This window comes from Camelina sativa, chromosome 7, assembly GCF_030686135.1.
Source record: "Camelina sativa cultivar CO46 ecotype springtype chromosome 7, ASM3068613v1".
Taxonomy (NCBI): domain Eukaryota; kingdom Viridiplantae; phylum Streptophyta; class Magnoliopsida; order Brassicales; family Brassicaceae; genus Camelina; species Camelina sativa.
This window is the reverse complement of record NC_141886.1, coordinates 14,375,773-14,401,865: the sequence shown is the minus strand read 5'-3', so window position 1 is coordinate 14,401,865 and position 26,093 is coordinate 14,375,773. Positions and strand designations below refer to the sequence as shown.

General features: G+C 36.4%; 2 protein-coding genes and 1 non-coding gene across 3 annotated transcripts; 2 read left to right on the top strand and 1 right to left on the bottom strand.

Moving 5' to 3' along the window:
• The first annotated feature begins 7,698 nt into the window (after window positions 1-7,698).
• Window positions 7,699-10,149, top strand: TUA1 (alpha-1 tubulin). The gene is made up of 5 exons (XM_010416563.3): window positions 7,699-7,996; window positions 8,198-8,412; window positions 8,728-8,927; window positions 9,022-9,530; window positions 9,614-10,149. The coding sequence occupies exons 1-5, from the start codon at window positions 7,884-7,886 to the stop codon at window positions 9,927-9,929; spliced, it is 1,353 nt and encodes a 450-aa protein (XP_010414865.2). The 5' UTR covers window positions 7,699-7,883; the 3' UTR covers window positions 9,930-10,149.
• Window positions 10,150-17,099: 6,950 nt separating this feature from the next.
• Window positions 17,100-17,729, bottom strand: LOC147941195 (uncharacterized). The gene has a single exon (XM_087458416.1). The coding sequence runs from the start codon at window positions 17,727-17,729 to the stop codon at window positions 17,100-17,102; it is 630 nt and encodes a 209-aa protein (XP_087314542.1).
• Window positions 17,730-18,348: 619 nt separating this feature from the next.
• Window positions 18,349-18,455, top strand: LOC147941194 (small nucleolar RNA R71). Its single transcript, XR_015562994.1, has one exon. It is a non-coding gene; the product is annotated as a small nucleolar RNA R71 (small nucleolar RNA).
• Window positions 18,456-26,093: the final 7,638 nt, after the last annotated feature.

The window sequence follows — 26,093 nt, the reverse complement described above, 5'->3', positions numbered from 1 at the left end:
ATGCCCTGGGTCACACTCACACTGGCCTCGGAAACCTATCCCCGGCCATGACCACGCCCACGCCCACGACCACGACCACAACCACGTGTGCAAACAGTAGCACCCCCACCTCTAACCATCTGTACCACCAAGAACAGAAGGCTAAGCAAAACGCAAAACAAAATGACTCTAACTACACAAAGAACACAACTCACCGTGGAATCACAAAGCAGGCTCGAAGAAGATGTTCTAGGACCCCATGCCACACACAATTGACTACCTCATATAATCAAATCTAACATGAAATCCTAAACACCAACAACAAAAGCTTCAGTGATACCAAAATGGAACAACCCTTACCCAGTAACAACCTACATCAATCAACAATAGCGAATAATCAAACAATACTATTAAACCAATAAAGAATCTAACAATGAAATAATCCAACAACCAATCAAGTCAATAACAAATTCCAACATCCTACAATGTTCTATCAACTCAACTCTAGGAACCTAACAATAGCTAGTCCACAATCAATCAAGCTTCTAGAAAATCCTCCTCCTCATCGCCTTGATTCCACGTTCACACTTTGCCTTTACCTGCACCACAAACACAAATTGAGATGCATGAGTATTGTCTTAAACACTCAGTGAGGAAATCCTCCCATCTACTGGGCTATACACACAAGAAACTGAGATTCCAATGTTAAGCAAGCACAAACAGACACAACAAACCAAAGAACAAGCATTAGACAAGTGGGTGTCAACCGACACTGATTGTTGGTGTCGACCAACACTGACTGCTGGTGTCGACTGACACTGCCTCTCAGTGTCGATCGGCACTCCTCCTTGGTGTCAACCAACACCTATCTGGTGTCGATCGACACCGACTCCGCAGACACGATCTTCACGAAGCCGAAAGTCGAATCTCCATTTCTAACCATCTCCAAATTGTCCAAAACTCGACCAAAAGCTTTAGGAATCTGCAGGAACCATATAACAACCAACACAAGCAAGAAAACACCACAAATACATAGAACAAGCAAAACAAAAGAGATCTCATGATTAGATCAGCCATGGTCATGCACTCACCTCTTTTGCACGAAGATCTGACCAAAAAACAACGAATCCACACCCTAGGGCTTCTCCTTCGATCCCAGCAATAGATACTCACTCCACAGGAACAGATCTCACCCCACAAGCCTAGAATCTCTAAAAATCTATCTAAAGCTTTTCTCCTTTTCTCTCACTCTCAGGAACGGCCAAAATCTAAAGCTGCACGACCTAGGTCGATTTCCACCTTAAATACCCAGTTTGAGGGCTTCACTTAAACCAAAACGACCCAAATGACGATTTAATTCAACCTGGTCGAACCAGAAGTTGCTGGTCTCGATAGACACTCCCTCTGTTGTATATTGACACCCACCCCCAAATTACATTATTTGGTTCGCGGATGTTACAAATAGTGAAAATATGGTTTTCAAGTTCAGAATTCTTACCTTGTAATGGTCGTTGTCTTTTTTCTCATCGCATCCTTTCTGCAAGACTCAGCTTAGAAGTTGATGACATATCATTTTGAAGAGATGATTCAACAACATCTGGTGTCATATGCTTATAAACTCTATAATATTCATCGTATAGATTTTCTATGTCTTTTTTTCTATTTGAAATAATGCTCGAAATACTAAGACCATCACCACCACAGCAACGGAGTAAAGGTTGCTTTTAAAAAAGAAAAAATATTATTTTAATCAAATATATATATTTATTATTTTTCATTAATAGCACCCATTAAAAAGACCACCTGTCTTTTTTATGTGAGCAACGTTTTTTGTGGAAGCAATCCAAGAAACGATTCTCTACTTTTTCCCTTCTTTCTCATTATTATATTATTTTATCTGAACAACTCTTTTCATTAGTATCTGCCAGTAAAGATGCCTTAACACTATCAGACAAATGCAATAAATTATAATATGTAGTGAGATAATCAGATAAACCATCTACTTAAGTTCTAGGATCAAAAATCGATGCAAGCAAATTAATAGGTAGAATATCTTTGTACTATTTTATCCACTTTTCTCTCATAGTTGCAATGCATAATGACAACACAATATTATTTTCATGTTCATGCATCACATCAACAATATTAACGCATTCATACACAAGTAAATGACTAGTCGGATAATAAACACCAAACAATAAATATGTTGCATCATTGAAACATTATAATAATTTCATAAGTGCACTACATTCATGCCAATGAATAGGCCACAAAGTTAAAAGAGCTACAGTTTTGTTGAAAATAACTACATAATAAATATTTGTAACCAATAGAACGAGCAAGCATATCATATATTGAATTCCAATGAATGGGAACATCTCGAGAAAACCTTTTAGGATATACATTATCCATTTTACAAAACTTGAACCATCGTTTCATTAAATTTGGATGGCCCATAAGTAATTTAAAGCCTTTTTAATTGGTGAAGCAACCACTACAGAAAACAACAGTTTTACGATGGACAAATATATAGCTATTGAATATCTATTTTCGAAAAACAATTATTTTTTTTTTAAATAAGTCAAATTAACTTTCAAATATATTATAATGTCCAAAGGTCTCATCATAGTCTATCATATCGTCGTACTCTTCAAAATTGTCTGATTTTGCATCTTCCTCTAATCATTAGATATCGTTTAGTATACTTCCCTATGAATATAATCAATATCTTGTATATGTTCATTACATTTAGACAATACATCTCCAACTATTTGTGTTGCACTACCCTATCTTTCGACTATAAGTCTTTTTAATCCTTAATATTAATGTAATTATCAAAAGTAAACATGTTGATTCACTTCATAGAGAAGTATAATTAAGTAATTGTCGATGGATCCAAAAGACATATGAAATTCAACAAAAACATGTTGATTCAGTTTTGTAAGTATTCATAAAAAACATATATATCAGAATTATTCACCTTTTGAACACTTAAATGTATTTCAGAATAATTCTATTAAATTTTGTAAATATTTAGAAATAAATTATTTTCTCATTTTGCAATGGATTTACTATGGTTTTCGCAATCCGGTTTTTGTATAAGCCTTGCAAATCCAACACAAATATACGAGAGATGAAATCTCTCGGAAGTGTTCCTCGCAATAAGCGTGTTGTCTTGTAGTGAAGATTATTTTGAGAAACTAGTAAACCATCTTGAACGCATAAATTTAAAACATGATAAATACATCGAACATGAAAATATTTTCCACCTAAAATAGGACTACAATTATTTACTAAAACCAGTATTAGCAGGTGCATTATCAAATGAAATAAAAAAATATTTTTTTTGTTAAACTATATATAGTCTTCTAAAATTATCTTGATCAATTTAAATATATTATTAGCAGTATGTCTTTCATCAAAAACCCTAAAAGCAATAATTCTCTTTTGAATCATCCAGTCATTATCAACCTAATTAAATGTAATGCCCATATAATGATGTATTTGCCAATGATCACTCCAAATATCACAACATAGTGAACTTTATTATGAATATTAGAAAACAATTTTTCTAAATCTATATTTGTTTCTTGATAAAGTGATTTTAGAGTATGAGGAAGAGTAGTTCGAGGAACTCTCTTAGCTTGAGGATTTAAAGCATTTATGCAATAATTATTAAAACCCAATTTTTCACCAAAGCTAAATGAAAGATGATCAACCGCAACCATCTTTGCTAATTCTTGTCGATTTTTTTTATCTCAATAATGAAAAGAAGAAAGATTAGAAGAAGAAGAAGCATTATGAGGGTTAGTTTCTACACCAAGGTTTTCAGGATAATTATGTTGAAAATGATACCTATATGATTCATATCCTGAACCCGACCTCCAAGAAAATCTTTTGTTAAAATAATAACAGCAAAGTTTCATTTCCCCATCAAAGTTTTCTTTTTGAAAGTGTACCTTAAAAATATCAGAACCATTCAAACGTTGTTTTTCCGAATTCCTGCTACCTTGTTCTTTAGTTGCACTCTCTTGACTATTGATGGTTGATAATGAGTTGTGGACATTTTCTCTTGTACTGCTGAAATGAAATGAGTCCAAAGATATTCTCAAATAACAAAAGAGCTCAAAACTGTGAAAAAATTAACATGGACACGTTGGATACTGGAATAAGAGAGAAGTAGTATCTAAGTCTTTGTTTTGAACAATATTTATGGAGAATTTTGTTATTAAAAAGAATGGAACAACTACTTTTTTAGCTCTACTTTTCCACAGCTCAGGCTAACAGTCTAACACTGACTAACGCTTTCTTGTTGTTCGGTCAATTATTTACCAAACTATATAATACTTTTCGATTTATTTATTTTTAGCATAATTAATTTAACAAAATAATTTAAATGGTGTCTCAGATTTACAAAGAGAGTCAAACACATTTACACAAACACGATCTACATAATCTGTGATATTTTCATCCACAAGCATGGAGCACGATCTAATTAATATATTTCTATAACATAAGTAGTTATTTGTACATTTTATTGTATATGAAAAACGATTACAGTTATAATTTGACGGTTTAATTATGCAGTTGACAGACAGTTTTCATATGGTTACTGAAGATGTTGTGCTGACCGGTTTTAGAAGATGCATGAATGATAAAACTGTATCATCAAGAGAAAGACTGAAAGTAGTGTGTTGACTTGTTTTAGAAGGTGCTCCGATTATAATAGTCAATCATCTAGGGAGAGATTGAAGATGTTCAGTTGACTAGTTCTAATAGGTGCATGGATTATAGAACTCAATCATCAAGGGAGAGATTGAAGATGTTGTGTTGAATGAAGTTTTGTAAGGTTTAGAACATGTGGTGATATCTCTACTAAGTGGTTGTAATGGATGAGACATGGATACATAGATATATCATAGATGTCATAGTGGTGGTGGAACAGTTCAGAAAAAGAAAGTTGACAGAACTAACACAGGGGATGAAGTAGAGCAGACACAGTGATTAAGTAGAGCAGAGCTTAAGTAGTACTTGGTGATCATGCTGACACAGTGATTAACACAAAGCAGGAAAGATAAGGTGTTGAATCAAGAACCTTGCAGTTAGATATATGGTGTTGAAACAAGAACCTTGCAGTTAGATATATGGTGTTGAAACAAGAACCTTGCAGTTAGATATATCAGAGGATGTATCAAACGTCTGAAGCAGTTTTTGTACTAGTCCGACGTTAATATATGAAGTAGTACAAGAAGCTGAATTGAAGAGTTTGAGTAAAGAAGCTTTAGGCCGACTTGGACAAGCCAAGTGGCGGTTGTTGAGCTGGATGAAAATCTTGAATGGAAGATTCAAGATGGGATCATGGAGAGAAACTTTTCTATTTGTTGTATAATAGGAAATTCCTATTTGTTATATAATAGGAAAATTGTCAATCCTAGGGGTTGTACAAATTTTAATCTCCCAATTCCTATTTGTTGTATAATAGGAAAGTTGCTAACCCTAGGGGTTAGGCAATTGATATAAATACCGAGAAGGCGCTTTATGAATACTTGCTTGCTTCAAGGTAGTTTTGAGAGATGCACACAAGATGTGTGGTGTCGCCTCATCAATAAGATAGAGAGATCTTTTGATGGTTTATTCATCTAGAAAAGAATAATAGGCATAGTAGTGCTTGTATCATATGCAGTTGTAATTGCTATCTTGTTCTAGTGAATTTGTTCTGGACTAGGTCTCGGGGATGTAAGAAAAACCGAACCCCATTAACAAAGCTTGTGTGTTATTTAATTTATGCTCATACAAACACGAAGGAGATCCTAACTAGACTTAGCCACAAATATGCGTTTTCAATCGGTATCAGAGCGGACTCGATAGAGATATGTTCTTGTTTCGGGTATGGTCCTGAATTTGTGGCTAGAAGGAGAAAATTGAAGCGAGCAAGATGGAAAGAAATTGATGGTTTTCTTCGTCAGGCGTCAGCGAAGTTCTTGCTACTTCCAAAGAGGGAGAAAGGCGTAAGAAGCACTGAGTTTCCTGACAAGATAATAATTGTGGCTATGGCTATGGAGTTTTCAGCCTTAATTGGGAAGTAAAGCAATATCTCCGTTCTGAATATTTGCTGGTTTATCTTGGAAGAAAGAGAAAACCTGATTCAATAAAAAGCAAAATATTGATGGGTTGTTCACCAAATAGAGGGGAAAATTTGCTGGTTTGTCATAGTAACTATACATAAGTAGTTATTTGTACATTTTATTGTATATGAAAAACGATTACAGTTATAATTTGACGGTTTAATTATGCAGTTGACAGACAATTTTCATATGGTTACTGAAGATGTTGTACTGACCGGTTTTAGAAGATGCATGAATGATAAAACTGTATCATCAAGGGAAAGACTGAAAGTAGTGTGTTGACTTGTTTTATAATGCTCCGATTATAATAGTCAATCATCTAGGGAGAGATTGAAGATGTTCAGTTGACTAGTTCTAATAGGTGCATGGATTATAAAACTCAATCACCAAGGGAGAGATTGAAGATGTTGTGTTGAATGAAGTTTTATAAGGTTTAGAACATGTGGTGAAATCTCTACTAAGTGGTTGTAATGGATGAGACATGGATATGGAGATATATCATAGATGTCATAGTGGTGGTGCAACAGTTCGGAAAAACAAAGTAGACATAACTAACACAGGGGATGAAGTAGAGCAGACACAGTGATTAAGTAGATTAGAGCTTAAGTAGTACTTGGTGATCATGCTGACACAGTGATTAACACAAAGCAGGAAAGATAAGGTGTTGAAACAAGAACCTTGCAGTTAGATATATCAGAGGATGTATCAAACGTCTGAAGCAGTTTTTGTACTAGTCAGACGTTAATACATGAAGTAGTACAAGAAGCTGAATTGAAGAGTTTGAGTACAGAAGCTTTAGGCCGACTTGGTCAAGCCAAGTGGCGGTTGTTGAGCTGGATGAACATCTTGAATGGAAGATTTAAAATGGGATCATGGAGAGAAACTTTCCTATTTGTTGTATAATAGAAAATTCATATTTGTTGTATAATAGGAAAATTGTCAATCCTAGGGGTTGTACAATTGTTAATCTCCCAATTCCTATTTGTTGTATAGTAGGAAAGTTGCTAACCCTAGGGGTTAGGCAATTGATATAAATACCGAGAAGACGCTTCATGAAGACTTGCGCGCTTTAAGGTAGTTTTGAGAGATGCACACAAGATGTGTGTTGTCGCCCCATCAATAAGATAGAAAGATCTTTTGATGGTTTATTCGTCTAGAGAAGAATGATAGGCATAGTAGTGCTTGTATCATATGCAGTTGTAATTGCTATTTTGTTCTAGTGAATTTGTTCTGGACTAGGTTCCAGGGATGTAGGAAAAACCGAACCCTGTTAATAAAGCTTGTGTGTTATTTACTTTATGCTCATACAAACACGAAGTAGATCCTAACTAGACTTAACCACAAATATGTGTTTTCAGTTACGGTTAATTAGCGAGTATATTTAATAATTTTTGTAATCTTAACTAATATAATTTTACGGTTACAGTTACGAGTTTTAACTGTATTATACGATTACTGTTCGGTTATGGTTAAAAAGTGGTCTGGTTACAGTTCAAAATATGATTACGGTTTAGTTTTTGGTCATGCCTACTTTCACTATAATAAAAAAAAAAAATGAAATAGATAAAAATCCAAAAAAAATCCAGCTAAGATTGGTGAATCTTTAATTAGGCAATTCCAGCGGAAGAGACTTTTTCGGGGCCAGGCCTTTTTTAAGTTCTTCCAGTCCATTCCAGCTTTATTCTTTTCACGTCTAAAAGCGGGAGACCCAACAACAACCATCTTCCTCGTGAGACATAGAGAAAGAGGAAGAACAAGTCTCCTGAGAAAATTTCGAACATGAGGGAGATCATTAGCATTCATATCGGACAAGCTGGTATTCAGGTTGGAAATTCTTGTTGGGAGCTTTATTGTCTCGAACATGGTATCCAACCCGATGGCACCATGTCCAGGTCTTTATTATATTCATCCCTCTAGTTTATGACAACCTTGATTGTTTATGGGTTTGAATCGAAATTTTCTTTCGAGAATTTGTTTTCTTCTTATTGACATGGCACTGATTTAGGGGTTGCAATAAAACTTTGACAAATTTAATGTTTTTATAATTGGGTTTTACTTGAATATAGTGATTTGGTTTTTTATTTGTTTTGCAGTGACAGCACTGTGGGTGTATGTTATGATGCATTCAACACATTCTTTAGCGAGACAAGCTCTGGCCAACATGTGCCTCGGGCTGTATTTCTTGATCTTGAACCAACCGTCATTGATGAAGTAAGAACCGGCACTTACAGACAGCTCTTCCATCCTGAACAACTTATCTCTGGAAAAGAAGATGCAGCCAATAACTTTGCTAGAGGCCATTACACTGGTTATATACATGTTCCATCTCTCTGATTTTTTCAGTATTTTTGGAGGGTTCTTCTATTAAAGAAAGCTAGATTGATGCACCTTCGGGGGCTACCGAACTTTGCGCTTTTAAACTGAAAGCATATGTGCTGAACTCGTGTATAAGCTAACTAGTAGGGTATCGTGTGCACCTAATTTTTTTTGTCAATGAATGATGTATCACGTGTTTTGCTCACCATTTAATGCAATTGTTATGACGAGAAACCACGACATCTTTAACCATGACTAGTTCATCTGCTAATTATCATGGTCTTGAATTTTTGTTCCATCATTGCAGTTGGGAGGGAAATTGTTGACACCTGCCTTGAAAGGCTGAGGAAATTGGCAGACAATTGCACAGGGTTACAAGGATTCTTGGTGTTTAATGCTGTTGGGGGTGGAACAGGTTCTGGTTTAGGTTCTTTACTGTTGGAACGCCTGTCCGTAGATTTTGGAAAGAAATCTAAACTCGGTTTCACCATCTACCCTTCTCCTCAGGTACTACTTACACCGAATTTCATTTTCGGTTTTGAACAAAATATGGGTTTTACGGCAGAACATATCGCGTTCAAACTCTTTTTGTTTGTCTCAGGTTTCTACAGCAGTTGTGGAGCCATACAACAGTGTTCTTTCGACTCATTCTCTTCTCGAGCACACAGATGTTGTTGTTCTGTTGGACAATGAAGCCATATACGATATATGCAGGAGATCTTTAGATATTGAGAGGCCTACATACACAAATCTGAACCGCTTGATCTCCCAAACCATCTCTTCGCTTACAACCTCTCTAAGGTTTGACGGTGCCATCAATGTGGACATCACGGAGTTCCAGACCAACCTTGTACCTTACCCTCGGATCCACTTTATGCTTTCCTCCTATGCGCCTGTTATTTCATCTGCAAAGGCCTACCATGAGCAGTTCTCAGTCCCTGAGATCACGACTTCCGTCTTTGAACCCTCCAACATGATGGCCAAATGTGACCCAAGGCATGGAAAGTACATGGCTTGCTGTTTGATGTATCGTGGTGATGTTGTGCCTAAGGATGTCAATACAGCCGTTGCTACCATCAAAACCAAGCGCACAATTCAGTTTGTTGACTGGTAAGAGTTCAGACTAGTGTTTCTTTGTCTCTTCAATCTTCTTCTACTGCACATTACAAATATTTGGACATATTTAAATTTAGGTGTCCAACTGGATTCAAGTGCGGAATAAACTACCAGCCGCCTTCAGTTGTTCCAGGTGGTGACCTGGCGAAAGTTCAACGAGCGGTTTGCATGATCAGTAACAATACTGCAGTGGCGGAAGTTTTCTCTCGCATAGACCACAAGTTTGATCTCATGTATTCAAAAAGAGCCTTTGTCCATTGGTACGTAGGAGAAGGTATGGAAGAAGGAGAGTTCTCGGAGGCCCGTGAGGATCTTGCTGCCCTCGAGAAAGATTATGAGGAAGTTGGTGCAGAAGGAGCAGAGGAGGACGACGAAGAAGGTGATGATTATTAGAAAGATACATGAGTGATTTTCCATTGTTTCTTTCTTCTGACGTACATCAGTTATGTCTATGTGAATGTGATCTCTATAGTTATTATGTGATGTTTATGGGTCTTTCTCCTTTTATTTATCACTTGTGTTAATGATGGATTGCATTTATAGTGCATGTCGATACAGAGTTTGAAGGATTTTTCTGTGGTCTAATTTGACATGTCAAATGTCTTTTATGCTCTATCTATTTAGAAATGCTTGTTAGAAAATGTACATAGTAAACAAATCCATGTCTACACCTCATCAAAATTGAACCATAGCAGCTCAAGCTTATCATCTCAAAAGTAGGATTAAAAGGAAACCGTTACGTGAATTAAATTTTCTTAAGGCTATAAGATTAAAATATAATTAAAAGATAATAAAATTAAACGAGTTTTAATATTGATTCGAATTTAAGTTTTAAATACCGGTTATAAGATAGTGGTTAAAATCTACACATAGAAGTGTCCAAACAATGTGTAAATAAAGATAAAAAAAAACAGGCTAAAATAAACAAAACACGCTAAAATCAACAAAACAAGCTAAAATCGTAGCAATTATATTTCCGTGGAATTTTCTTTTTTGAAACACTTAAAAAACGAGTATAATTGCTACAATTTTAGCCTGTTTTGTCGGTTTTAGCCTGTTTTGGAAAAAATGGGTATAAGTGTCGGCTAAACACTTCGAATCCATCCTCTTGTAATTTGTCAAATACAATTGATTCTGACACATTTTTGACCCTAGAAAAACTGCCAAAACTGTTTACGGCTTCTAAGCAATATCTCTCGGTTTTAGCCTCTTTAAGAACGAAATGGGTATAAGAGTTGTCTATTAACTCCTAATTCATCTATTATTCTTATAATTAGTCAAATACACTGGATTGTGACAAAATTTGAACCTACAGACACTAAAAAATCTGTTTACTACTTCTAAGCAACGTTTTATCAGTTTTAGCCCATTTTGTCGGTTTAGCCTGTTTTGAACAAAATGGGTAGAAGTGTTGTCTAAACACTTCTAATCCATCTCTGACTTTTATAATTAGGCATATAAATTGGACTACGACACATTTTGACTCGTGAAACACTAACAAAACTGTTTACTGATTCAAAGCAATGTTTTGTCGGTTTTAGCCTGTTTTGGATGAAATGGGTATATGCATTGTCTAAACACTCCTAGTCCATCTCTCAATCTTATAATTAGTCAAATAAATTTGATTGTGAAACATTTTGACCCTAGAAATACTAATAGAGCGATTTATTAATTCTAAGCAAAGTTTTCTCAGTTTTAGCCTGTTTTGTCGGTTTAGCCTGTTTTGGATAAAATGCGTATAAGTGTTGTCTAAACACTCCTAATCCATCTGTAACTTTTATAATTAGTCAAATACATTTGTTTGTGACCCATCTTGACTCGTAAAATACTAACAAAGCTGTTTACTGCTTCGAAGCAATGTTTTTTCGGTTTTAGCCTGTTTTGGACAAAATGGGTATATGTGTTGTCTAAACAGTCGTAATCCATCTCTAAATCTTATAATTAGTCAAATACATTGTATTTTGATATATTTTGACCCTAGAAAAACAAACAAAGATTTTTACTGCTTGTAAACAAAGTTTTCTCGTTTTAGCTTGTTTTTTCGGTTTTAGCATGTTTTGGACAAAATGGGTATAAGTGTTGTCTAAACACTCCTATTCCATCTCTAGCTCTTATAATTTGTTAAATATGTTGGATTGTGACACATTTTTACCCTAGAAACACTAAAAAATCTGTTTACTGGTTTTAAGCAATGTTTTGTCGGTTTTAGCCTATTTTGTTGGTTTTAGCCTGTTTTGGACAAAATGGGTATAAGTGTAGTCTAAACACTCCTAATCCATCTCTAACACTTATAATTAGTCAAATTTAATTGATTCTGACACATTTTGACCCGGGAAACATTAACAAAGCTGTTTACAACTTTTAAGCAATGTTTTATCGGTTTTATCCTGTTTATGGACGAAATGGGTATAAGTATTGTCTAAACACTCCTAATCCATTTCTAATTCTTACAATTAGTCAAATACATTGGATTGTGACACATTATGACCCTAGAAACACTAACAATGCTGTTTACTGCTTCAAAGCAAAGTTTTCTTAGTTTTAGCCTGTTTTATTAGTTTTAGGCAATTTTGGAGAAAACGGGTATAAATGTTGTCTAAACAATCTGAATCCATCTCTAACTCTGATAGTTAGTTAAATACATTGGAATGTGACACATTTTGACTCTCGAAACACTAACAAAGCTGCTTAGTATTTCTAAGCAATGTTTTGTTGGTTTTAGCCTGTTTTGGGACGTAATGGGTATAAGTGTTGTCTAAACACTCCTAATCCATCCATAACCCTTATAATTAGTCAAATACATTGGATTGTGACATATTTTACCCCTAGAAACACTAACAAAATTGTTTACTCCTTCTAAGTAAACTTTTGGTTGTTTAAGGCTGTTTTGGACGAAATGTGTATAAGTGTTGTCTAAACACTACTAATCAATCTCTAACTTTTATAATTAGTCAAATACATCTGATTGTGACACATTTTGACTCATGAAACACTAACAAAGCTGTTTACTTCTTCGAAGTAATTTTTTTACGGTTTGAGCCTGTTTTGGACAAAATGGGTATATGTGTTATCGAAACACTCCTAATCGATCTCTAAATCTTACATTTAGTCAAATACATTGGATTGTGACACATTTTGACCCTAGAAAAACGAACAAAGCTGTTTACTGCTATTAAGCAAAGTTTTCTCGGTTTTAGCCTGTTTTCTCGGTTTTAGCATGTTTTGGACAAAATGGGTATAAGTGTTGTCTAAACACTCCTAATCCATCTCTAACTCTTATAATTAGTTAAATACATTGGATTGCGACGCTTTTTGATCCTAGAAACACTAACAAATCTGTTTACTGCTTCTAAACAAATTTTTGTCGATTTTAGCCTATTTTGGACCAAATGGGTATGAGTGTTGTCTAAACATTCCTAATTGATCTATAACTCTTATAATTAGTCAAATTCAATTAATTCGGACAAATTTTGACCTTAGAAACACTAAAAAATCTGTTTACTGCTTTTAAGCAATGTTTTGTCGTTTTAGCATGTTTAAGGACGAAATGGGTATAAGTGTTCTCTAAACACTCCTAATCCATCTCTAAATCTTATAATTAGTCAGATACATTGGACTGTGATATATTTTGACCCTAGAAAAGCTAACAAAGCTTTTTACTGCTTTCAAGCAAAGTTTTCTCGTTTTTAGCCTGTTTTTTCAGTTTTAGCCTTTTTTGGACAAAATGGGTATAAGTGTAGTCTAAACACTCCTAATCCATCTCTAGCTCTTATAATTAGTTAAATATGTTGGATTGTGACACAGTTTGACGCTCAAAACACTAAAAAGCTTTTTACTACTTCTAAGCAATGTTTTGTCGGTTTTAGCCTGTTTTGGGACGAAATGGGTATAAGTGTTGTCTAAACACTCCTAATCCACCCATAACTCTTATAATCCGTCAAATACATTGGATTGTGACATATTTTGACCCTAGAAACAGTATCAAAACTGTTTACTGCTTCTGAGCAAATTTTTGTTGGTTTTAGGCTATTTTGTCGGTTTTAGCCTATTGTGAACGAAATGGGTATATGTGTTGTCTAAACACTCCTAATCCATTTTGAACACTTATAATTAGTCAAATAGATTGAATTGTGTCACATTTTGTCACTTGAAACACTAACAGGGCTGTTTACTTCTTCTAAGCAAAGTTTTGCAGTTTTAGCCGGTTTTGTCGGTTTCGCCTCTTTTGGATAAAATGGGTGTAAGTGTTGTCTACACACTCCTATCCATCTCTAACTTTTATAATTAGTCAAATGCCTTTGATCGTCACAAATTATGTCCCTTTAAACACTAACAAAGCTATTTACTGCTTCTATGAAATGTTTTGTTGGTTTTAACCTGTTTTCTTGGTTTTAGCCTGTTTTGGGACAAAATGGGTATACGCGTAGTCTAAACACTCCTATGGTCTCGAATTCTTATAATTAGTCAAATGCAATGGATTGTCACACATTTTAACCCTAGAAACCCTAACAAAGCTGTTTACTGATTCTAAGCAATATTTTTGTTGGTTTAGACTGTTTTCTCGGTTTTAGCCTGTTTTGGGACAAAATGGGTATAAGTGTTGTCTAAACATTTCAAATCCATCTCTAACTCTAATATTTAGTCAAATGCATTGGATTGTCACTCATTTTGACCCTAGAAACACTAACAAAGCTGGTTATTGATTCTAAGTTGTTTTGTTGGTTTTAGCCTATTTTCTTGGTTTTAGCCTGATTTGGGACAAAATGGGTATAAGTGTTGTCTAAAACTCCTCGAATCCATCTCGAACTCGTATAATTAGTCAAAAGCATTGGACTATCACAATTTGACCCTAGAAATACTAACAAAGCTGTTTTTTGGTTCAAATCTATGTTTTCTTAGTTTTAGCCTATATTGTTGGTTTAAACCTGTTTTGGGATAAAATAGGTATAAGTGTTGTTTAAACACTCCAAATCCATCTCAAACTCTTACAATTAGACAAATGCATTGGATTGTCACACATTTGCTCCCTACAAACACTTTTTGTGTACTCCACCACGATCTAGTAGTATCGTTGTAACACTTCAGGATCGAATCCACAGAGACCAAGCGATGCACTATGAAATTGTATAGATTCGAATGTAGCTAAGGAAAAGAGAAAGTTTGTGTTTCAAGTAACAAATTTAAAACAGAAAATAAAGTAAGGGAATCAATCAGGGGATGCAACCACAAATTTAGATGTTAGATTGAGAAAGGATTAGACACCATTCTTGAACTCAAATCATAATTATAAAGCTAACCTACTCTTGCAGCTTTAGCTAACTATGCAAAAAATAACTAGACCCTAAACTTCAGTTTGAATCTAGCTAAACAAGGAAGCATTAAAGTCCAAGTTTGATTCGTTCACAAGGTGCCTCAACTTCAAGTTCCGTTGGCTAAGGTCCACCTTGCTCACCTATGTTTCTTTCCAGTAACTCAACAACACTTTCGGTGCCACAATGAGTTTAACCTAAGATCTTAATCTAGGTGATCAGTCTAGCTTACGCATTAAGAACAACAATAGATGAAGAACAATACGATCAATCCCAAATCTAACAACCTAAGTTTAGAGAATCATCAACCCCTTTTGGAAACCCGAAACCCAATAGTGAAACTACTCAGACATGGAAGCAAAAGAACAACAAATCAAAGATGTAGAAAACATAATTGAATTGCAAAGAGAAATAAAAGGGTTCAGAATTCTTCTCCAAAGCTTACAAGTACTAAAAAACTGCGTATATCTTTCACTGTTTTAGGTGGCTGCAGGCTGGACATCACCTCAATCTTAGCGTTGTCAATCTCTATCCCCTTCTCAGAAATCCGATGACCAAGGAAAATCCCATTGGTGACCATAAAATGACATTTTTCCCAATTCAGAACAAGGTGTTTGTCCACACAACGTTGAAGAACCTGGCACAAATTAGACAAAAACGAAGAGAAAGATGAGCCATAAACCAAAAAATCATCCATAAATACCTCCACGCTGTCCTCTATCAAGTAAGAGAAGATGGACATCATGCAACGCTGAAAGGAAGCTGGGGCATTGCATAACCCAAAAGGCATCCGCCGGTAAGTGAAGGTTCAGTAAGGGCATGTGAAGGTCGTTTTCTCCTGATCATCCGGGTGTATCGGGATTTGAAAGAAGCCAGACTAACCATCCAGGAAGCAATAATAAGGATTATTTGCTAGGCGTCAAGCATTTGGTCGACGAATGGAAGGGGGAAATGATCTTTCTTGGTTGCCGCATTGAGCTTGCGGTAGTCAATGCACATTCGATGTCATGTTACTGTTCTATTGGGGATCAACTCATTCTTTTCATTTGCAACTACTGTCACCCCTCCTTTCTTTGGCACCACTTGGACCGGACTTACCCAAGTGCTGTCGGAAATCGGGAAAATAACTCCTGCTCCAAACAGTTTAAGGATCTCCTTTTTCATTACCTCCTTGAGGTTTGGGTTCAGCCTTCGTTGATGTTCTATGGAAGATTTGGAAGGATCTTCAAGGTGGATGCGGTGAGAGCATAACTCCGGTGAAATACCTGAAATGTCATCTAAGGAATAGCCCAAAGCCTTCCTATATTTTCTCAACTCGCAGAGCAAAAGTGCGGTTTCAGCATTATTCAGGTTAGAGTTAATAATTACTGGATATGTGGAGTTGGTCCAAGATAAGCATACCTGAGCCCTTATGGGTGTGGTTTTAAATCCAATTTCGGAGCCTTGAGTGCGCTCCAGTCCTACTTGGTTTCTTTGATCTCAGAGCAGGATTCGGGATCGACCGATCCAAAAACAGGAATGGTCGTTCCACTGCATTTAATTGTGGGTTCCCAAGAAGGAGTCGGATCGGTCAATCCGATGTCGGGATCAGTCAGTCCAGTTTGCAAATTGACAAAAAGGACTTCGTGTTCCAAATTTGCTGCAGCATCAAGCGTTTATGCCATCTTCACGGTCTCCTCAGACAGGTACCTTAACTCTGATTCCTCCTTAGTCAAAGCCACAGCCAGATGATCATTCGAAATACTTCTTCATAGATTTCATCCATTATTTCTTCTATTGTGTCAATCCAGAAGGTTTGGCCATCGATGGTGGGTTTCTTAGCTACTTTCTCCAAGTTAAATCTCAAGACCAAATCATCCATGTGCAAATCAATTTTGCCCTCTCGGACGTTTATCATTGCACCAGCAGTGTCCAGGAACGGTCTCCATAACAGAATGGGTTCTTGAGATTCTTCGTCAAGTTTCAAAACAATGAAATCAGTGGGTATGTAGCAGTTCCCAATTTGCACTCGTAGGTTCTCCAATACGCCTTCTGGTCATCGGTTAGAGCGATCAGCTAGGACTAAGGTGACTTGGGTCAGCTTGAAGGAGTATAGTCCAAGGCGCATTGCAACGCTGAGTGGCATCAGACTTACGCTTGCTCCTAAGTCGCAGAGGCAATGATTAAACTTGAGATCTCCTATTGTCCAAGGCAGCGCGAATGGTCCTGGATCTCCACATTTTTCTGGCATTCGGTTTTGAAGCAATGAACTGCATTATTGTGTGAGATACATAAATCCTTTTTCCGAGCTGAGCCTATCTGTGAGGATCTCCTTCATATACTTCTTAAGAGATGGGACCATCCTGAGTGCCTCGATGAAAGGTAGTCTAACTTGAAGCTCTCCTACTACTGATTTCAGCTTTACGTACTCTCGCTCTTTTATCTTGGACTTACGTCGCGTAGGAAAAGGAAGCTTGGGTACATATTGTGGTAGGTGCTTGCAGGGCTGATCTCCCTCAGCAGCTTTTGTACTAGAGATTTCAATGTTGCCAGTAGCTTCGTTGGGAACCGCATCAGAGTTGTCTTCTTTTTCTTGTATTGTGGATTGGCCAGTCTTGTTATTGGATCGGTCAGTCCCTTCTTTCTGCTGTGGTGCTTTTAGTTCCCTGTCGTTTCGAAGGGTAATAACGTTGAAGAATTCTTTAGGATTAACCTCGTTTTTCCTAGGGAGTGTTCTAGGAGGTACCTTAACTCTCGCTGCAGACTGCGCCACTTGTTTCTCTAACACTCGCATGTGAGTGTTTAACGATTCTATTCTTCCATTCAGCTCTGAATATATGCTGTCGATCTTGACATTCACCTCAGTAGCATTTTTCTTTTGATTTTCCATCAAAGCATGCACCATTTGTTCCAGTTTGCTTTCTTGTGGGGCTGCCGCTTGCGGTGGAGGTGCTTGATAATCTTATGGGAAGTTATTGACTTGAGGTTTCTGCTGGAAGTTCGATCCTCCAAAGCCTGTCCCCTTGTTCTGGAAGCCCTGTGCGAAATTGTTCTGCTGAGGTCACGACGGATAAACTTGATCTTGAGGATTTTCAACATTGTTGCTTCTGTAGGACAAGTTAGGATGATTCTTAAAATTCTGGTTAAAGCCTCAATTCTGAAAGTTTCCATGCCCTCCTATGTAGTTCATCTCTTCCGTACCCTCAAAGTATGTCTCAGCTGCAAAATCTGCATATCCCCTGGCTTGTTCCTCGCACAAGTTAACGTTTTGGTGATCCCTTTTCAGTAGGAGATTCACCTTGGCTGTGAGATCCTTAATAGCATCAGTCTCAACAGCATTGACCCGCACTGTACGATCGTAGTCTGTGCCATGATTGCTAATGCTTGCCGCAAGATTTTCTATCAGTGCATAAGCCTCATTTGCGGTGTTGGTGGAGAAATCCCCTCTGCTAGGTGTGTCTAATGCCATATAGTACTTCTGTTGGATACCTCCATAGAAGATGTTCATCAGATTCTCTTGGGTGTAACCGTGGTGAGGACAGTCTCTCAGATATTCCTTGAACCTCTCCCATGCTTCGTAAACGGTCTCCATGCCTCCTTGAGAGAATGTAGTGATTTTGCTTCGCAGTTTGGCTGAGCGCGATTTGGTATAGAAGTGATTCAGTAAAGCTGCTCTACATTGTGCCCAAGTGGTGAGCGATCCATGATCCAAAAGATTTACCCATCTCAGTGCCTTATCCGCCAAAGAAAACTGGAACAATTTCAGCATGAGGTAGTCGTAGGGTACACCATTGGACCTCGCCGTACTAATCAGCCTTTCAAAAGCTTTGATGTGATCTAGAGGACTCTCTGATGGCAACCCGTTGAAAACACGATTCTGAACCAAATTGATTAGACTATGCTTAATCTCATAGTCTTGCCTCGCAGGAGCTGGTGGTTGAATGGCATATCGATTTGCAAACAGCCTGTTGTGAGCATCCTTGTCCCTCAAAGTGATTTCCCTCTGCTATTGCTGGACAATACCCAATGGAGGATTGGGTTGGCGAGCATTTGTTTCTTCTCTGTCGGCCATAGCGTTGATCTGGGCTCTTGCTTTGCGGTTTTCGTGTTCAAGCTGTGCTAACTCGTTGTTTCGCAGGTTATGCAAATCAGTACGCTTGTGGCTTCTTGTTTGCATTCACTTGAAGCAAAAGAGAAAGAAAACAAGAACAAATCAGTAAACTAAAGTAAAATAAACCTTAGACTAAACATGAATCTAAAATTTCAAAGGCAACGTTTTGGTCCCCGACAATGGCGCCAAATTGATCAAAGGTCAATTAAAACCAATGTGTACTCCACCATGATCTAGTGGTATTGTTGTAACACTTCAGGATTGAATCCACAGAGACCAAGCGATGCACTATGAAATTGTATAGATTCGAATGTAGCTAAGGCAAAGAGAAAGTTTGTGTTTCAAGTAACAAATTTAAAACAGAAAATAAAGTAAGGGTTTTGAATTCAAAGAAAGATATTGGGAATAGGGAATCAGTCAGGGGATGCAACCACAAATTTAGATGATAGATTGGGAAAGCATTAGACACCATTCTTGAACTCAAATCATAATTATAAAGCTAACCTACTTCTGCAGTGTTAACTAACTATGCAAAGAAATAACTATACCCTAAACTTCCGTTTGAATCTAGCTAAACAAGCAAGCATTAAAGTCCAAGTTTGATTTGTTCACAAGGTGCCTCAACTTCAAGTTCCGTTGGCTAAGGTCCACCTTGCTCACCTATGTTTCTTTCAAGTAACTCAACAACACTTTCGGTGCCACGATGAGTTTAACCTAAGATCTTAATCTAGGTAATCAGTCTAGCTTAAGCATTAAGAACAACAATAGATGAAGAACTATAAGATCAATCCCAAATCTAACAACCTAAGTTTGGAGAATCATAAACCCCTTTTGGAAACGCGAAACCCAAAAGTGAAACTACTCAGACATGGAAGCAAAAGAACAACAAATCAAAGATGAAGAAAACATAATTGAATTGTAAAGGGAAATAAAAGGGTTCAGAATTCTTCTCGAAAGGGTTAGAGAGGATTAGAGATCTTCTCCCAAAGCTTACAAGTACTAAAAATCTGCGTATATCTTTCACTGCTTTAGGTGGCTGCAGGCTTGACATCACCTCAATCTTAGCCTTTTCAACCTCTATCCCCTTCTCATAAATCCGATGACCAAGGAAAATCCCATTGGTGACCATAAAATGGCGTTTTTCCCAATTCAGAACAAGGTGTTTGTCCACACAACGTTAAAGAACCTGGCACAGATTAGACACACACAAAGAGAAAGATGAGACATAAACCGAAAATATCCATAAATACCTCCATGATGTCCTCTATAAAGTTAGAGAAGATGAACATCATGCAACATTGAAAGGAAGCTGGGGCATTGCATAACCCAAAGGGCATCTGCCGGTAAGCGAAGGTGCCGTAAGGGCATGTGAAGGTCGTTTTCTCCTGATCATCCGGGTGTATCGGGATTTGGAAGAAGCCAGAGTAACCATCCAGGAAGCAGTAATAAGGATTATTTGCTAGGCGTTCAAGCATTTGGTCGATGAATGGAAAGGGGAAATGATCTTTCCTGGTGGCCACATTGAGCTTGCGGTAGTCGATGCACATTCGATGTCCTGTTACTGTTCTGTTGGGGATCAACTCATTCTTTTCATTTTCAACTACTGTCACCCCTCCTTTCTTTGGCACCATATGGACCGGACTCAGCCAAGTGCTGTCGGAAATCGGGAAAATAACTCCTGCTCCCAACAGTTTAAGGATCTCCTTTTTCACTACCTCCTTGAGGTTTGGGTTCAGCCTTCATTGATCTTGTATGGAAGATTTGGAAGGATCTTCAAGGTGGATGCGGTGAGAGCATAACTCCGGTGTTTAGACAACACTTAAACCAGTTTTACCCCAAAACATGCTTAAACCGAGAAAACAGGCTAACACATTGATTTGAAGCAGTAAACATCTTTGTTAATGTTTCTAGGGTCAATATATGAGACAATAAAATGCATTTGACTAATTGTAAGAGTTTGGGTTGAATTTGGAGTGTTTAGACAATACTTATACCCATTTTGTCCCAAAACAGGCTAAAAGCAAGAAAACATTGATTCGAAGCAGTAAACAACTTTTTTACTGTTTCTAAGGTCAAAATGTGTAACAATCCAATGCATTTTACTAATTATCAGAATTCGGATTGATTTTGGAGTGTTTAGATAACATTTATACCTATTTTGTCCCAAAACAGCCTTAAAACGTGAAAACAGGGTAAAACCAAAAAACTATTAACTCGAACCAGTAAACAGCCTTGTTTGTGTATCTAGGGTCAAAATGTGTGACAATTTGATACATTTGACTAATTGTAAGAGATCGGGTTGAATTTGGAGTGTGTAGACAACACTTAAACCTGTTTTATCCCAAAACAGGCTAAAACCAAGAACACAAGCTAAAACCGAGAAAACATTGATTCGAAGCAGTAAACAACATTGTTACTGTTTCTAGGATCAAATATGTGACAGTCCAATGCATTTGACTAATTATAAAAGTTCGAGTTGAACTTGGAGTGTTTATACAACATTTATACCTATTTTGTCCCAAAACAGGCTTAAAACGTGAGAAAGGCTAAAACCGAGAAAATATTAATTCAAACCAGTAAACACCCTTGTTTGTGTTTCTAGGTTCAAATTTTGTGACAATCCAATGCATTTGACTAATTGTAAGAGTTCGGATTGAATTTGGAGTGTTTAGACAACACTTATACCTATTTGTCCCAAAACAGGCTTAAAACGAGAAAACATTTACTCGAAGCAGTAAACAGCTTTGTTACTACTTATAGGCTCAAAATATGTAACAATCTAATGCATTTGACTAATTATAAGAGTTCGGGTGGAATTAGGAGTGTTTAGACAACACTTGTACCCATTTTGTCCCAAAAGAGGCTTAAAACGAGAAAACAGGCTAAAACCGAGAAAACATTGATTTGAAGCAGTAAACCGCTTTTTTTTGTTTCTAGTGTCCAAATATGTGACAATCCAATGCATTTGACTAATTGTAAAAGAGGCTAAAACCAAGAAAATATTGGTTTGAAGCAGTAAACCGCTTTGTTACTGTATCTAGGGTCAGAATGTGTGACAATCCAATCCATTTGACTAATTGTAAGAGTTCAGGATGAATTTGGAATGTTTAAATAACACTTAAGCCCGTTTTATCCCAAAACTCGCTTAAAACCGAGAAAATAGACTACAACCGAGAAAATATTGATTTGAAGCAGTAAACAACTTTGTTACTGTTTCTAGGGTCAAAATATATAACAATCCAATGAATTTGACTAATTATAAGAGTTCGGGTTGAATTAGGAGTGTTTAGACAACACTTATACCTATTTTGTCCAAAAACAGACGTAAAACGAGTAAACAGGCTAAACCCGAGAAAACATTGATTCGAAGCAGTACACAGCGTAGTTTGTGTTTCTAGGGTAAAAATATCTAACAATCCAATGAATTTGACAAATTATAAGAGTTCAAGTTGAATTTGGAGTGTTTAGACAACACTTATACCCATTTTGTCCCAAAACAGGCTTAAAACGAGAAAAAGGCTAAAACCGAGAAAACATTGATTCGAAGCAGTAAACAGCTTTGTGTTTCTAGGGTCAAAATATGTATTAATCCAATACATTTGACTAATTATAAGAGTTCGGGTTGAATTTGGAGTGTTTGGACAACACTTAATAACCATTTTGTCCCGAAACAGGCTAAAACCGAGAATACATTTATTCGAAGCAGTAAACAGCTTTGTTACTGTTTCTAAGGTTAAAATATGTAATAATTTAATGCATTTGACTAATTATAAGAGTTTGGGTTGAATTTGGAGTGTTTAGACAACACTTTTTGTCGCAAAACAGGCTTAAAACGTGAAAAAGGCTAAAACCGAGAAAATATTAATTCAAACTAGTAAACACCCTTGTTAGTGTTTCTAGGGTCAAATTGTGTGACAATCCAATGCATTTGACTAATTGTAAGAGTTTGGGTTGAATTTGGAGTGATTAGACAACACTTATACCTATTTTGTCCCAAAACAGGCTTAAAACGTGAAAAAGGCTAACACCGAGAAAATATTAATTCAAATCAGTAAACACCCTTGTTTGTGTTTCTAGGTTCAAATTGTGTGACAATCCAATGCATTTGACTGATTGTAAGAGTTTGGGTTGAATTTGGAGTGATTAGACAACACTTATACCCATTTTGTCCCGAAACAGGCTAAAACTGAGAAAACGTTTAGTGGAAGCAGTAAACAACTTTGTTACTGCTTCTATGGTCAAAATATGTAACAATCTAATGCATTTGAATAATTATAAGAGTTCGAGTGGAATTAGGAGTGTTTAGACAACACTTGTACCCATTTTGTCCCAAAACATTGATTTGAAGCAGTAAACAGCTTTTTTTTGAGTTTCTAGGGTCAAAATATGTAACAATCCAATGAATTTGACTAATTAGAAGAGTTTGGGTTGAAGTTGGAGTGTTTAGACAACACTTATACCCATTTTATCCCAAAACAGGCTTAAAACAAGAAAACAGGCTAAAACCAAGAAAAGATTGATTCGAAGCAGTAAACAGCTTATGTGTTTCTATGGTCAAAATATGTATTACTCCAATCCATTTGACTAATAATAATAGTTCAGGAAGAATTTGGAGTGTGTAGACATCACTTAAACCCTTTTTATCCCAAAAGAGGATTAAACCGAGAGAACAGGCTAAAACCAAAAAAATATTAATTCGAACCAGTTAACAGCCTTATTTGTGTTTCTAGGGTCAAAATGTAGGAGAATCCAATGCGTTTGACTAATTGTAAGTGATCAGGTTGAATTTGGAGTGTTTAGACAACACTTATACCCATTTTGTCCCAAAAGAGGCTAAAACACAAAAAAAACATTGATTTGAAGCAATAAACAGATTTGTTACTGTATCTAGGGTCAAAATGTGTGACAATCCAATGCATTTAACAAATTGTAAGAGTTTGGAATGAATTTGGAGTGTTTAGACAACACTTATACCCATTTTGTCCCGAAACAGGCTAAAACCGAGAATACATTTATTCGAAGCAGTAAACAGCTTTGTTACTGCTTCTAGGGTCAAAATATGTAACAATTCAATGCATTTGACTAATTATAAGAGTTCGGGTTGAATTAGAAGTGTTTAGACAACACTTATACCTATTTTGTCCAAAAAGAGGCTTAAAACGAGTAAACAGGCTAAAACTGAGAAAACATTGATTCGAAGCAGTAAACAGCGTTGTTTGTGTTTCTAGGGTCAAAATATGTAACAATTCAAAGAATTTGACTAATAATAAGAGTTCATGTTGAATTTGGAGTGTTTAGACAAGACTTATACCCATTTTGTCCCAAAACAGGCTTAAAACGAGAAAAAGGCTAAAACCGAGAAGACATTGATTCGAAGCAGTAAACAGCTTTGCGTTTCTAGGGTCAAAATATGTATTAATCCAATGCATTTTGACTAATTATAAGAGTTCGGGTTGAATTTGGAGTGTTTGGACAACACTTAATACTCATTTTGTCCCGAAACAGGCTAAAACCGAGAATACATTTATTCGAAGCAGTAAACAGCTTTGTTACTGTTTCTAAGGTTAAAATATTTAACAATTTAATGCATTTGACTAATTATAAGAGTTCGGGTCGAATTTGGAGTGTTTAGACAACACTTTTTGTCCCAAAACAGGTTCAAAACGTGAAAAAGGCTAAAACCGAGAAGATATTAATTCAAACCAGTAAACACCCTTGTTTGTGTTTCTAGGGTCAAATTGTGTGACAATCCAATGCATTTGACTAATTGTAAGAGTTTGGGCTGAATTTGGAGTGATTAAACAACACTTATACCTATTTTGTCCCAAAACAAGCTTAAAACGTGAAAAGGCTAAAACCGAGAAAATATTAATTCAAACCAGTAAACACCCTCGTTTGTGTTTCTAGGGTCAAATTGTGTGACAATCCAATGCATTTGACTAATTGTAAGAGTTCGGGATGAATTTGGAGTGTTTAGACAACACTTATACCCTTTTTGTCACGAAACAGGCTAAAACCGAGAATACATTTTTTCGAATCAGTAAACAGCTTTGTTACTGCTTCTAGGGTCAAAATATGTAACAATTCAATGCATTTGACTAATTATAAGAGTTCGGGTTGAATTAGGAGTGTTTAGACAACACTTATACCTATTTTGTCCAAAAACAGGCTTAAAACGAGTAAACAGGCTAAAACCGAGAAAACATTGATTTGAAGCAGTAAACAGCGTTGTTTGTGTTTCTAGGGTCAAAATATGTAACAATCCAATGAATTTGACTAATTATAAGAGTTCAGGTTGAATTTGGAGTGTTTAGACAACACTTATACCCATTTTGTCCCAAAACAGGCTTAAAACGAGAAAAAGGCTAAAACCGAGAAAACATTGATTCGAAGCAGTATACAGCTTTGTGTTTCTAGGGTCAAAATATGTATCAATCCAATGCATTTGACTAATTATAAGAGTTCGAGTTGAATTTGCAGTGTTTGGATAACACTTAATACCCATTTTGTCCCGAAACAGGCTAAAACCGAGAATACATTTATTCGAAGCAGTAAACAGCTTTGTTACTGTTTCTAAGGTTAAAATAAGTAACAATTTAATGCATTTGACTAATTATAAGAGTTCGGGTTGAATTTGGAGTGTTTAGACAACACTTTTTGTCCCAAAACAGGCTTAAAACGTGAAAAAGGCTAAAACCGAGAAAATATTAATTCAAACCAGTAACACCCTTGTTTGTGTTTCTAGGGTCAAATTGTGTGACAATCCAATGCATTTGATTAATTCTAAGAGTTTGGGCTGAATTTGGAGTGATTAGACAACACTTATACCTATTTTGTCCCAAAACAAGCTTAGAACGTGAAAAATGCTAAAACCGAGAAAATATTAATTTGTACCAGTAAACACCCTTCCTTGTGTTTCTAGGGTCAAATTGTGTGACAATCCAATGCATTTGACTAATTCTAAGAGTTTGGGTTGAATTTGGAGTGATTAGAAAACACTTATACCCATTTTGTCCCGAAACATGCTAAAACCGAGAAAACGTTTAATCGAAGCAGTAAACAGCTTTGTTACTGCTTCTAGGGTCAAAATATGTAACAATCTAATGCATTTGACTAGGAGTGTTTAGACAACACTTATACCCATTTTGTCCCAAAACA